Here is a 14,642-nt window from a genome sequence, read left to right as displayed (position 1 = left end):
AATTCTAAGTTTCACAGCCACCATGCCGAAATGAGTAAACTCGTGCTTAACTAATGTTCCAAAATCATAATTTGTGTGTAATAGCTTGAGTTAATTTAAATTATATTGATTGAGTTAGAAATTTATTTTTCAGGTTAATTGACTTTGAGTTAGTTTTTATTCAATTTAATTTAAAATTCTAATAAAATTAAATCTTAAATTAATAAGTTATTAAATTGACATATTATACTAAATTTTAGATTGACAGATCATTAAATTCAACAATTAAACCAACTTATTCATTATAATTATAAAAATAAAAACTAAAAATTAGTGCATCAATCTCAAATCTCAATCCCATATTAATTGTGTTTGTCTAAAATCTAGAATAAAATTTACTAATGCTATTTGTGTTAAGAAAATGTCATTCTACTTTCACCCCATAATATTATATATGACCTCACTTTCACTTTTAATTTCACATCCTTAAAGAGTAACCAATTTCCTAAAATTTTTGTTATTTTCAATTTGAGTTTAATTCAATAGAGTTACAAGAACACTGTTATTATATAAGTTCATGATATCACATTGTTTTTTCATATAATCTTTAAAACTTTTTTTTTCTTTATCTTGAGGCCAACACACACATCTGGACTGCTTGCTTCAGGTTAAGAAATGAGAGTATTTTATGGATTATAGAACTTGCTAGGAAACTTCATCTGTCTAGAATCTCTGCCTTTGTTGTTTTTTTCTTCCTTCCCACTTGTTGTTTTCCTTTCTAGCTTGCTTTCATTTATTTGATTTTCACTTGAAAGTTTCAGATTTAAACCCTAACCCTAGGGCTAAGACTAGTGGCGGATTGAAAGGGGTAAGCAGGGCTCGGGCCCTACAAAACATTCTATTTATTTTATTATCTAGACTCTAAGTGTGAGAAGATCTGAAGATGAAATATGTTTTATTTTAAATAGATAGTCCCTCCCTATAGTAAATATATTGGTAGAATTTAGTTATGTTTTGTTTTAACTCCCACGTGGAAAGAAAAACATAAAGTTGCCGTCACTTTTTAAAACCCTAACATCAAATAAAAAATAAACACAAAAATATAAACAGTGAGTGGAAAAGCTAAAGCAAATAGCAAACCCATCAATTAATTAATCTTTCATCAAACAAAACAAGGTAATTGATTACTAATAACCTAAATTTTAAATTTTTTTTTGTTCTTTTTTTGGATATTTGTTAAAAATTTAATGATGTTTTTTTATATATAATTATGCTAATTTTTCTTTTTCTTTTTTTCTCAGATATGTTAGTTTTACCAAAAAATTTTGAATTATTTTTTCTCAGATATGTTAGTTTTACCAAATTTTTTTGAATTATTGTTATAGTGATTGTTTTTAATTAATTTGATATATTTTATGAGTTTGTTTATTTTTGAATTTTTTTTATGTTTTGTTTTTAGCAAAGTCACCAAAATTATTAATTTTTTTTCACGATATAGTTTTGATTTTAGGTTGAACCTTGAACAAAATAAGAGGAATTGATTCTTTTTTTGAGAAAAAAAAAATATTGAAAAGTCACAAAAGAATTGATTCTTTTTTTGAGAAAAAAAAATATTGATAACTCACAATTTAGTGAACCAACTCCAATGTGTAATGTTGAAGTTATTGTTAAACAACCCAAATGTGCTTCAGTTTACAAAGAACCTGCATTGATTAGTGATCCACCTCCTACTATAATCGATATTACTCATTTAATTAGAGATCCAAGCAATCGTCCTTAAATTTAGGAATACCCGGTTAATCAACAAGATGAAATTCAAAAGGCATTTATTAATTTAGGGTTATATCAACTTTTGATGTCTGAATATCCACTTACTAGTGAAAAACATCCTCATCGATTTCAATTTCATTGATTCAAAAGTTATTCATGGCTTGAATATTCAAAGAAAATTATTGGATTTTGTTTCCCTTGCTATCTATTTTTAAGTAAGTTATCTAGAAAGCTAGGATCAGACACATTTACAGTTAAAAAATTCAATTATTGAAAGAAAGTTAATAATAGGGAGTGGTGTGTTTTTTTGACTTATATGGAAAAAGGTCTAAATTCAGCTCATAGATTTGCTATCAGGTGCTTGAAAAATTTGAAAAATCAGTCATGTAATATTAAGAAGATAGTTAAGAAACAAACAACTCAAGAAATTTAAAATAATTGATTGCATATTAAAGCTTCAATAGATATTGTTCTTGGACTTATATTTCAAGCATGTGCTTTTAGAGGACATGATGAACATCCAAAATAAAAAAACCGAGGTAATTTTCTTGAAATGATGGAACTTTTAGCATCTTACAATGAGCAAGTAGAAGCTCTTGTTTTGGGTAATGCTCCATAAAATAATAAATACACCTAACATCAAATTCAAAAAAAAAAAATTGCATGTCTTTGCTAGAAATGTTCAGTTTTTAATTCGTTATGAGATTGATGATATAAGATTTTCTTTAATTATTGATCATGAAGCTCGAGATAAATCTAGAAGAGAGCAAATGGTCCTTGTTATTAGGTTTGTTAATAGAAGTGGATTTATATGAGAACAATTTTTGGATATAGTTTATGTCAAAGATACAACTATTTCAACTCTTAAGGAAGAGATTTCCTTTGTTTTATCTCATCACAATCTTGATGTTCAAAATATTAGAGGCCAAGGGTATGATGGTGCTAGTAATATGCATAGAGAGTAGAATGATTTGTAAGGTTTATTCATTAATAATTGCCCTTATGCATATTATGTACATTGTATAGCCCATCAATTACAATTGACTCTTATTGTTGCAGCTAGATAAATATCTAATGTTTACACTTTCTTTCAGATTTTGATTTTTATTAATAACATTGTTAGTGCCTCTTGTAAGCGTAATGATAAATTACGGGTTTTTCAAGCAGCTACAATTGAATATTTAGTTGATATTGGTGAGATTGAAATGGGTAAATGAGTTAATCAAGTAGGTGGTTTGCAACGATCTGGAGATAGCATATGGAGTTTGCACTTCAAATTAATTTGCAGTTTGATAAAAATATATAGGGCAACTTACTTGGTTTTTGAAAACATTGCTTTAGATGGATCTAGTTATTCTCAATGTAGTGATGTGACTGTTTTATTTAAATTGTTAATGTCATTTGATTTTGCATTCTTCTTACATGTAATGAAGAATGTTATGGGAATTACCAATATACTTTGTCAAGCTTTAAAACAAAAATCTCAAGACATTCTAAATGCATAGCATTTAGTGATTAACATAAAGACTTTAATTCAGATATTAAGAGATGATGGTTGGGAAATGTTTTTAGAAGAAGTGACATCATTTTATAGTCATCAAGACATTGAAGTTTCTGATATAGATGCTTGTTTTTCTAATATAGGATGATCTCGTAGTAAAACAAAATCAGTAACAGTTGAGCATCACTACTAAGTTGATATATTTACAACTATCATTGATCAGTCATTGCAAGAACTAAATAATAGATTCAATGAGCAGGCGATCGAGCTTCTTAAATTGAACATAGCTTTAGATCCTAGAAATAGCTATAAATTATTTAATGTTGAAGATATATACTTACTTGTTGACAAGTTCTACCCTAAAGATTTTTCTAACCAAGAAAAAATTCATTTGAGATTTCAGTTGCAACATTATGAGCTTGATTTACCCAATCATCCAAAGTTATAGAATATGTCATCAATTGCTGATTTATATCAAGGATTGGTTGAAACAGAAAAATTAATAATTTATTCACTCATTAACAAATTGATTTGGCTTATCTTGACTCTTCCTGTTTTGACAGCAACTACTAAACGAGCTTTCTCAGTGATGAAGATTGTTAAAACAAGACTTTGCAATCAGATAGAGGATAATTTTCTTGCAAATTATTTGATTGTCTATATAGAAAAAAAATTATTGAAAGATTTACAATTGATATGATAATCAATGATTTCTATTCTATGAAAGAATGACGAGCACAATTAAAATAAATATGTAAGAATTATTTTTTATTTTATTTCAAAGTTTATTAAATATAAATAATGCTTCGTTTTTGTTAATACTTCTTATATACTTTATATGTTTGTATTTAATAGGTACAAAGATTATTATATATTTTGTAATACGTTCTTTAAATAAAACTAAATTATGTAATTTTTATTTTATTCTTACAACTCATATATAATAAATTAAAAAAATATTATATTTTTTGGCCCTAAAACAAATAATCTTAGCTCTGCCCTTGGGTAAGAGGAATAATAGAATAAGGATAATGTTATATTAGTTAGATCATACATCTATAGATTATAAATATAAAAAATGATGAAAACTAGGTTTTTTTTCCCTTCAAAATACACCAGTAGAAAAAAAAAATATGACTTTTATGTACATAGGATGAATCCAAATTGAAGTTTTACCTGAGAGCTTCACGATATTTTGATGGGCATGCCCAACAAATTAGGTGAGAGCATATTAATAATTTAGCATCCAATCTTTAGCACCTAATCATGTGTTTAAGTTATGCTAATTCCACCCAACAAGTTAGGGATTCTGTGTTAGCTCCAATGATTTATGATATAAAATAATATGTGAGATTGACATCACAGTAAGAATAAAGCAAGAATAAAGCAGGCCTTGGATTCCTTCGTCAAATAAACTTCAGTTTTGTTACATAATTGGCAAGGCGGCGATGATAACCGGTGGAGGTAGTGGAGTAGTACAAGTCCATAGCATTATAGCAAGGCTGTTCATACAACATGATGCCAAGGTTCTCATTGTCAATATCCAAGATGAACTTGGTCGCTGCCTCTATATGAAGAACTTGGCTCCCAAAATTCAACATCTTACCTTGTGAAACACGACTCCGATGTGCAAAACGTTGCAGATTTGGCTGTCTCCATGAATACAAAACTTGATGTTTTATACAACAACGCTAATGTTTCAAGCGACGTGGATCCCAGAATCTTAGCTACCACCGGTGACGAATTCAAAAGGTTTGTTGATGTCAATTTGTTTGGTGCTTTCTCAGAGCTAAAAATGCCGCCTGGATATTGATTCCAGTCAAGACGATGTATTTTCTTCACTTCCAAATCTAGTTTCTGTAATTTGCGGAGAATTTCCTCGTGCATGTGGAGCATCAAAGCACGCCATGGTGAGAGTGGCTAAGAAGCTATGTGAAGCTAGTGCAGTATGGACGAAAAGTTGAACCTCATTTCTCCGATTGCAGTGGCAACTCCATTTCTGACAAAAGGTTTGGTAACATGGAGAAGGTTGAGTTCTTCTCAAAGACAAATAGAAAGATATGCGGTACCAAAAGCAGAAGCGATCCTGTATTTCGCAAGCTGTAAGTCCAAATATGTAATGGAATTAGCCTGGTGTTGATGGAGGTTATAGTCTGCCAAGCCCTACACTTCAAACGACAATTGAAGGTTACTTTCATAATCTTTATGTACGAGAAAACTCTATTTCACTCTGAGTGATTCACTTCTCATGTTCACTTGCACTGCAGGCTATGCTATTGAACCCATCACGAATTAATAGTGATTTTAAGAATTTCACTGCGAGTAAAGACCTGAGTTCTAAGTCTAGATAAAAATATATACATTGTTTCAGCAAAGAGGGTACCTACTGATCGATGAACGTATTTTCTATATTTGATATGTTTGATTGAAAGTCTATAATTAAAAGGTTAAATGCAGGGTGATAGTTCGAACATATCCGAGTTTGGTAGAATGCTAATTAAGCTTATATACTTTGGGTCTAGTAAAATATCAAATTTAACACTTTAAAAGTTCAGTTATGTATTGAGCCTGATTTTATATGAATCTAAAAAAATATCAACTTTAACACCCTTAAGGTTCAGCTATGTGACAGAACTCAAATACATGTGGATCTAGTAAGATACCAGATCCAACACTCTTGGGGTTTAACTACGGGTTGAGTCTAAGTACATATAGGTTTAACAATGCCAGATCCAACACCATTAAATTCAACTACATGTTGAGCCTAAATACATTTGGGTTTAGCAAGTTGTCAAACTCATCACCCTTGCTTTTAGCTACATATTTAGTATAAGTGCTTGTGAGTTTGATAAGATGTTAAACCAAATACTTTTAGGTTCAACTATACTTAAAGCCTAAGTGTCTGTGAGTCCGACAAGATGTAAGACCTAATACATTTACGTTCAATTATACACTAGGCTCAAATACATGTGAATGTGGCAAAATATCAGACACAACATCTTTGGGTTTAACTACGTGTTGAAACCAAGTCAAAGTGGGTTTATCAAGATGTCAGGCTCAATACTTTTGGATTCAATTATGCGCTGAGCCAAATACATATGGGTGTGATAAGATATTAGACACAATATCTTTGGATTCAGCTATACGTTAAACCTAGGTATAAGTGGGTCTGTCAAGATGCACCTTTGAATTCAGCTACGTGCTGAGCCTAATTACATATGAGTTTGACATGTTGCTAAACTTATCACCCTTATATTTGGAATCTTATTAAATCTAAATATATTTTTAGTTGATAATCTTTTTAAGCCACATGTTGGGTCATAAGAATGATCATCTTCCTGCATTAATGGATATATAAAAGTCTTGTAGATGCCTGTTATATTTTCATCAATAATTGATATTGTGTAAGAGATATATATCTCTCATTAATGTTATGTAATGAATATTTATCTCTTATTAATATTATCAGAAAAAGATGACATTCGAACATCTCCATTCAAGTAACATGATAAATTTTAAAGGTTATATATACTATTGGAATCACACAAGTAAATGATTCATATTTTTCCTATTCTCTATTCATATTTTTATTTTTATAGAGCATTTGTTATACATAACTAAAAACAAACACTCTTGTTTTTAAGAATTTAAAATTTATTCTTTTATTTATTGTAATATTTTATTAAAAATTACTGACTTTATCATTGGGTGGTCATTAAATCTCATCAAAAGTTATTGTTTTACAAGTGTTGTATATGCTATCACTAACTCATCAACTTCTTGAACGCTGAAGAAGGAAATATTAATGTAAACATGTGATTATTTTCTATTCCTGAGCATTTTGAATTTTAAAATATCATCACCTACTTTTTCAACAATTTAAGGTATAATGTTCTACGATAAATAAAAAATAAACTTCATTCAAAATCATTTATCACACTAAAAATGTTTTCTGCAATAGGAGTTTTGAACCATTTTGGCCAACTAACTGATGCTAGAATGTCATATCCTTTAAAAAAAATATTTAAGAATCCTAAGTTAAAATTGATAAGAGTCATTCGGTTATCAAAAAACATAGTAGCATCAAAGTGATACAAGATATATATTTTATTCTCATTCAACAAATATTTGATGAGAAAATTATTTTAAAAAAATCTATATATTAGACTAACACATAATTATTCAAAAAAATGATAATATCATTATAATATTCATAAATATAATGGCATACTTAGATAATCAATTACATATTATTTTAATAAAGTGAATTAAAAATAAATAAAAATCTAAGAAAAATACAAAGCATACAGGGGCTTAGAATGAAGGCCATAAGCCTTTTTTCCCAACGGATAGACAACACATCATCCATACCTCATTATATATATATATATAAACACTACGTGTCATCTTCTTATTGACTTTTCAGTCATCTTTGAACCTTTTTTTTTACATGAAAATACAAAAACATATCGTAGAAACATAAAGAAACTCATTTTAAATCTCAAAACACATAATTACTCTAAAAATTAAAAAAAAATCTATCAAAATCAAAAACAACTTTATAGGTCTCGATCTACTTTTTACGACATGTTAAAAGAAAAACACTTCTATAAACCTCTTTCTCCAAGATGAATCCACCAATACCAAGATTAGTATTTTTAGTAGTCAGAAAGTGACTTATCAAATGTTTTCTTTCCTTACTAGTTCTACATGACTTTCTCTCTCTTCTCAAATCTTAGGAACTAAAATGTATAAGAAATGAAGTTTTAGGACTAAAACGTGACTTTCAAAACATAAAGACTAAAAATATATATAAAAAGTAAAATCTTCTAAATTGTAGTTTTTCCTGCCCATGATAAGTAAGAGAAAAAAGGGTTGTTGTTTTTTTATGTTCAATCAAATCCTTGTTAATTTAATATTTTAAATAAAAGTTTTAAAAATAAATTACAACATCAAGGATCAATTTAATGTTAGGACTTTTTTTATATCATAAATACAATATCACCCAAAATAAAACAAATTATAAGGTTTAAAATCTTATCAATATGATGTAGAAGATGCAATTGAAAAAAAAAAAAAAGAGTTTAAAGACCATAACAACACAAATTTTCAAGTGCCTAAAAATAAAAAGACTACCATGTTAAAGAAGGTGTTTGGGTCTGCTGCTGCGTCTACGGTTGACATTAAAAGTTATTTTAAAGTGTTTGGTTACTATTGATCATATTTTTTTACGTGGGCCCCCCTTCTAAACTGCGGTTAGACCCTAGTTTTTAAAAAGCAAAAAACAATTGTTTTTTGATGTCGTGTTCTTCTCTCTCTCTCACTAACACTGTATAATTTTAATTAACATTGCAAAACTTTCTTGTTGGAGAGCCCATCTTCCCCTTTATTTCTAATTTGTTTTGATTTCTTTGGCCTCGACGACGATTCTGTTGAACACCATATCCTCATCCAAGATCCTTTCCAAACAATTCAAGTGGTCTGAGTTCACCAATTGCAATGGGTCATTTGATTCCATTAGATCCTTTCCAAAAGTTTCTCCCAATTTTTCTTTTAGCCCATCAATGTTGAGGAGGCAAAAATCTTTTTTTGCCCATTATCCAGTAGCCATCTTTTAATCAATAGCAGTTGTGCTCTCTCCTCCAAGTTCTAGGACAACTGTTATGAGATGCTTCGTTGCATTGGTAATTACATCCTAATCTTGTGTTGTTTTTAGGCCGAGGTAGAAAGAAAACAAAGAAGAGGCAAATGGGAAACTAAAGGGAAGAGAGGATTTGGTGCTCTACGTGGTGGTGGCTGGTTCTGAAAACTTATAAATTTTATCCGTGATTGAAAATGATGCCCTTTAAAAACAAGTATAAATACAAATTAAACATGTTTGGTTTTCATTGGTTGGTGAAAATTCATACAAGTTTTTATGTAATAATGACAACAAAACATATATTGCTTATACTATTATAATTTATTTGTATAAAAGCTTTTTTATTAATTGGTTATGTTTAGAGGTAATTTTTGTTAGAGATAAATAAATAAATAAATATATATATATATAACAAAAATTAAATACGTAGATGTTTAGTTGTATCAACGACACTATATAACTATATTAGAAGGAGATCACAAGATGATGAGGTTTTTTTCGAGTATGATCGTAATTCCAATTTTATTTTTTACCTGATATTGTACCTCGCTCAGCTATTCAAGGATCGTAGAGACCTTCACGTATGGGATTTGTACGTGATCGAATTGCAAATAGTTTGTTTTCTATATGTGTGTGTGTCCTTTTAAGTAATTTTACAATTAAATCTCATACAAAAAGCATAGTAACCAAACACATGAAACTGTTTTTTTCCAACTATAATTTCAACCACAGTTTTAACCAAACACATCAAAAGTTAAAACGAACCTCACAAAAAACACTTTTTATTAAACTGTTTTTTTGAAACCACAACCATAAAAGCAACCACAATACCAAACAGACTCGAAGTCTTCAACTGCACAAACAAAAAGAGCAAAACACTCTCTGCCTAAAAGTAAAAAAAATTCTTCAAGCATCTCCAGCTCTAAAAGGGCATAATAAATATTTTCACAGCTCAATACTATAGAGGGAATTAGATGAAGCACGCCATGGTATATTTGTGGTTTGAAAAAAAATATTTTATAAAAAATATTTTTTATTGAAGTTGATTTGGTATTTATATATATTTTGTTAAAACTATTGTTGAAATTAAGGTTGAAAAAAAAATAGTTTAATGTATTTGGTTAAAAATGCTTTTCAAATTGAGATTATAAAATAATTTTAAAAAATATATATTTATGTTGATGGTTTTTAATTTAAATATTGTAGATTTAACTACTGCTATTACATCATGAAATAAATTATACTTTATATAAAATATATTTTATTGTTCCATTAAACTATCTACAACTCCATCACGTATGAAATACATCCAATAATGACTAAAGTTTTCTTGGTTTCTTAAGCGAGCAATAACATCAGATTGAATATCATCAAGAATAAAATTAGAATTGCGATCAAATTTTGCAAATATTAAATTATTAAACAATCTCTATCTAATTTATTTAGTGTTATTGAATAATATTAAACACTAAATTTTAAAATAAAATATAATTAAAAATTTAAAAAATAACTTTTTTTATTTTACTAATCAAACTCAATTCAATACATTTAACTTTAAAGTTCATACATTTAACTTTAAAGTTCAGCTGAGACAGTGAAGCCATGCGAACAGTTAAGTGACTCCACTATTTATATTTATATATTTATATGAATTAAAATGAATAGTGGAGAGTAATGCACCCTCCACAAAAGCTACTCCGCAAAAAATTTTTTCTCATCTTGCGTTATAAATGTAGAATCCAATAGACCTTATAAACAATAAATTATATTTTTTCATTACCGAACATAATTTATTCATTACCAAATATGTTGCAACTATATTTTAAATAAAATACAAATACAATCTCCTAAACAACGGTGTGGAAAACCAGGACCATCAGTAGCTTGGTGAGAGAGCAAAATTAATCTTTGTTTTTATACACTGGCCAAATAAGTTCATTGCTCCAACCTGGAACAATATCAATCCAACATGCACCACATCAACTCCCAGCAATTCAACGAATAAAGTGACAAGTCTAGCATTCCGAGCCCACCAAGCAAAACCTGTGATTTCTTAGTCGAAACCAGCTAAACTGGAGTTCCAAAGAGCTTCTCACGGGATAACACCCCCTCAGAGATTATAATTTTTTTTATAATATAATCATTCACGCATTGCCGTGGTCACGGTGCTAGCATTCAACCGGGAAAATATCAACCACGAATTTCAGAAAAAGTATATTGGATCGAAAACTCAACATAACACCATTAAGAGTCACAGAGAACATAAGATTAAGAACGATGTAATTTAAAAAAAATGGATACCACTTCAAAATCACAGGAAGCATATGAAAGAACACAAAATCCTTTTAAATGACTCTTAAGAAGCAGCAGCTTTATCCTCCTCTGCTGCAGCTTCAAAGGTCTCTCCAGGCACAAGATCAGGGACTTCATCATCATCATCCTGTGCTGCCACGGCAGCACCTGCACCAGGCACTTGCTTCTGGATCTGTTCCTCCAATTTCTTCAGGTTTTCCAAGTTATCAGGACCTATAGATCAGAGAAACATAATAAATTAGGAGTTATTACCAAGTGTCAGTTACAATTCACAGATGATTACAGAGAATGAACTCAAAAGAGCATACCTAAATGCCCAAGAACTTGTGAAAGAATATCTTGCAATTCTGAAAAGGAAAAATCACAACAAATTTGCATGTCAAATCTCATGCAAACAAAAGGAGTAAACTAATAATTAGTTGTACATGTCCTTTGAGAAAACCAAATTCAACATGGCAAGATCAAGAACATTTAACCACTGGCCACTGGGTGAGTGGAAAATTTCTTGTGTTCAACCAATTAACAGAAAAGATTTACTTTTCATTTCTGGGTTCACATAGAAAGTCTTAGAGCCATACTCTTAGTTTGTGGAGAACCACTAACAACCCATGTGTTGGCAGCAATGGATGCTTGCACTGAAAAATTAAAACCAAAATAATAATTAGCCACTAATTGATCAGAAGGATATGAACAATGTGAGCATATCATGTTCCATATATGGTAGTCAGCTTTACCTTTGGGATTTAGAAACTGGATAACAATGTCATCCTTGAATATGTTGACTTCCTCGATTGCAGGTATAGCATTCACTCCAATTCTCTTCAGGGTGCTCTGAAGCCTTTTATCATCTGTAGTAGTAGTCTTGTGGACAGCTTTCTTCTTCCTGCAGTTAAAGGTACAAATTCAAAAGAAACTCATTAGCAGCACACAACAGAAGCGTACAACACAGCAGCCATGTAATCTTTTCTTTAACAGTAACTTCAATTGCTTCATAGAAACATGTGTTCAGATTTTCAATGCAAAATACCCAACTGCAAGCAATACTCTATAGAACCAGGAAACAGATACTTCTCACACAAGCCAGAAAACCATTCAAGTTGTAATCAGCATAAGAACACAGATAAAACATGCCCGCAGCCAGACCCACACAAATCTCATTCAGTATGCTGCTCAGCTGAATGTCCGATATGGCACTTTCACTTAAAACAATTCCTTCCATTAATTTACACTTCTTTCATTACTCAGCCACTTGATGTGAACACAATATAATTTAGCTAATTGATAAATTCCAGTGAGAGCTAGAATAGTTGCCATGGAATAGTCTTCCCACCTTCTCACACTACCCTTTCCACCAGTGCGAACTGCAGTGGCCATCTTCATAAGCTTCTCCCGATCCATCTATATAAAAGAGAATAAGGATTACAAAGAAAAGAATTGTACAATGCATTGACCAATTAAAACCTGAACATGAAAATGCTTACGAGGAATTCGAACAAAAGCACTATGTATACAGCACGAACCAAACCACCACAAGATTATTAATCGCCCGCATGTTCCATTAAACATTCATGATAACAGAATATAATGTAAGGGTGACAACTTAAAAACTGCATTTTTTTAACCATAGAGAAAATTGAATTACTAGAAGACATCAAAGGAGAAAATAGCCTGGCACCAAAAGTCTAACATTCCATGTTCAGGGCAATTTGTCAGCACATTTTGTTGAATATCATGGGTCATAACATCTGCCCTGCCCCCAAAAAATCCCAAACAGCAGTAAAACTCAGACCCTCTTTTACCTATTATTACTAATATACCAAGTTTGACTAAAATCTAGAAAATGAAAAGGATAAAAGAACAAAATATAAGTGAACTAAAGGCGACAAAAAATAAGCTCGTGTTTATATCATAAGAGCTTAGGAATTTGAATTGATAAAAAAAAAAAGACTAGAGCTTCCAAATGGAAGAAATCATATCCACTAAATCCTCCTAAAACAGCTTCCACACGATTAAGCTTAAGACTCTAATATTTTGGTTCTGATTGTTATTGAAACTATTTTGATTTTATGCTTTGGTATAATCAGGTGGTTTTATAATAATTATAGGCAACTCTAGGAGAGCAAGAATTAACAGCTAACAAGTTCTTATCAAACTAGAGATTATAAAGCAAGTTCCACAAACTCAAGAAACACAGTCCACCAAAACAAGTAAACAAAGTAGCAAATCCAGTTATAAGTAGTTAATCAATTTACTTAGCAGATAAAACCATTATTAAACCTTCAGTAATAATACTTCGAAATGGGCTTAAATTTTCGTACTTCACTCAAATCTTGATAGTTTAACTTCAAAACAAACCAAATTAATCACATTATGGGTAACAAAACAACTTCATTAAACATCATAGTCAAAAGCCCTAAACAGAGATTGACAGTTTCTTTTCACTTCAAACCACAAAAACCATCAAATCAAGCTCTACAGGCTTCAGCAAGGAAAACCCATATCACCAAAAACCACTAAAAAAAAAAGAAAAAACTAGTATTAACTAGAAATGAATAAAAAGATGCAAACTTGAACAAGCAAAGACTTGGAAAAAAATCCCAGATAAAAGATAAAAGCAACGGAATTAAAAGCCAATGTAAAAAAATATGAATGAATCTAGGGTTTTCAGGGTTTTTGTTTACCTTAGTTTGTTTATTGGGATTTGGGAGATAGGTAGGAGAGTGTTTTTTCAGCTCTCAATAACAGGCGGCGATAAGGGAGACCCTTTTTATGCGCTGTGTACATGAGCGTTTTTAAAGAGAATCTCTGACGGTGCGTATGCAATCAATTTGCACGTGTCAACATCTTGAGGATATTTTCTGTACACTTTCTTTTTTTGCTGTGCACTTTAGCATCTCTCCTCTCACTGCCTCTGCGTTTAAGGCCCCGTTTGTTTGCAGGAAAGTTATTTTCTTTTGGAAAGTGAATTCCAGAAAAAGTGAATTCCGGGAAAGTGAATTCCGGGGAAAATGAATTCCTGAAAAGTAAAGTATTTTCCGATGTTTGGTAGTGTTATGAAAAATGAACTGGAAAACACTTTCCAGTGTTTGGTTATGTCATGGAAAATAAACTGGAAAATAATTTATTAATATTTTATTTTTCTCAAGTTTATTAAAATAATAAGGAATAAATCTTACAAATTAAAAAGTTGAATAATAATGAAATTGAAAAAAAAATCATAAATTATCTCAAATAAAATAAATAATAATCAAAATAATAAAGATCAAATCTAAAAAAAAAGATGAAGAAATTAAAATAATAATAATTAACATTTCATAAAGTATTTCAAATAAAATAAATAACAATCAAAAGAATGAGGACCAAATTTGATAGAAAAAAATTTCAATAAAAAAATAATAGGAGAAAAGCAAATAACAATTATAAAAATGAGAACCAAAG

The 14,642-nt window shown here is 30.1% G+C and overlaps 1 protein-coding gene across 1 annotated transcript; it reads right to left on the bottom strand.

The window, feature by feature from the left end:
- Positions 1–11,079: 11,079 nt before the first annotated feature.
- On the bottom strand, positions 11,080–13,981 carry LOC105108238 (transcription factor BTF3-like). The gene is made up of 6 exons (XM_011002482.1): positions 13,886–13,981; positions 12,535–12,602; positions 11,939–12,087; positions 11,783–11,839; positions 11,513–11,551; positions 11,080–11,417 (listed from the first exon to the last, which is right to left on the bottom strand). Exons 2-6 carry the CDS (start codon positions 12,600–12,602, stop codon positions 11,248–11,250), a joined length of 483 nt encoding a protein of 160 aa, XP_011000784.1. The 5' UTR covers positions 13,886–13,981; the 3' UTR covers positions 11,080–11,247.
- Positions 13,982–14,642: the final 661 nt, after the last annotated feature.

The sequence above is a fragment of the Populus euphratica genome, unplaced genomic scaffold (assembly GCF_000495115.2).
Source record: "Populus euphratica unplaced genomic scaffold, PopEup_1.0 scaffold184.1, whole genome shotgun sequence".
In the NCBI taxonomy this organism is placed as follows: Eukaryota; Viridiplantae; Streptophyta; class Magnoliopsida; order Malpighiales; family Salicaceae; genus Populus; species Populus euphratica.
This window is presented reverse-complemented; position numbering and strand designations above follow the sequence as displayed.

Bases quoted from the DNA above. Each gene is read 5' to 3' on its own strand.
- LOC105108238 (XM_011002482.1), bottom strand. From the start codon at position 12,602: ATGGATCGGGAGAAGCTTATGAAGATGGCCACTGCAGTTCGCACTGGT. The intron at 11,840-11,938 runs GTAAAGCTGACT...TTAATTTTTCAG, and splicing joins CCAGTTTCTAAATCCCAAAG to TGCAAGCATCCATTGCTGCC. The intron at 11,552-11,782 runs GTATGGCTCTAA...TTTCCTTTTCAG, and splicing joins TGGTTCTCCACAAACTAAGA to AATTGCAAGATATTCTTTCA.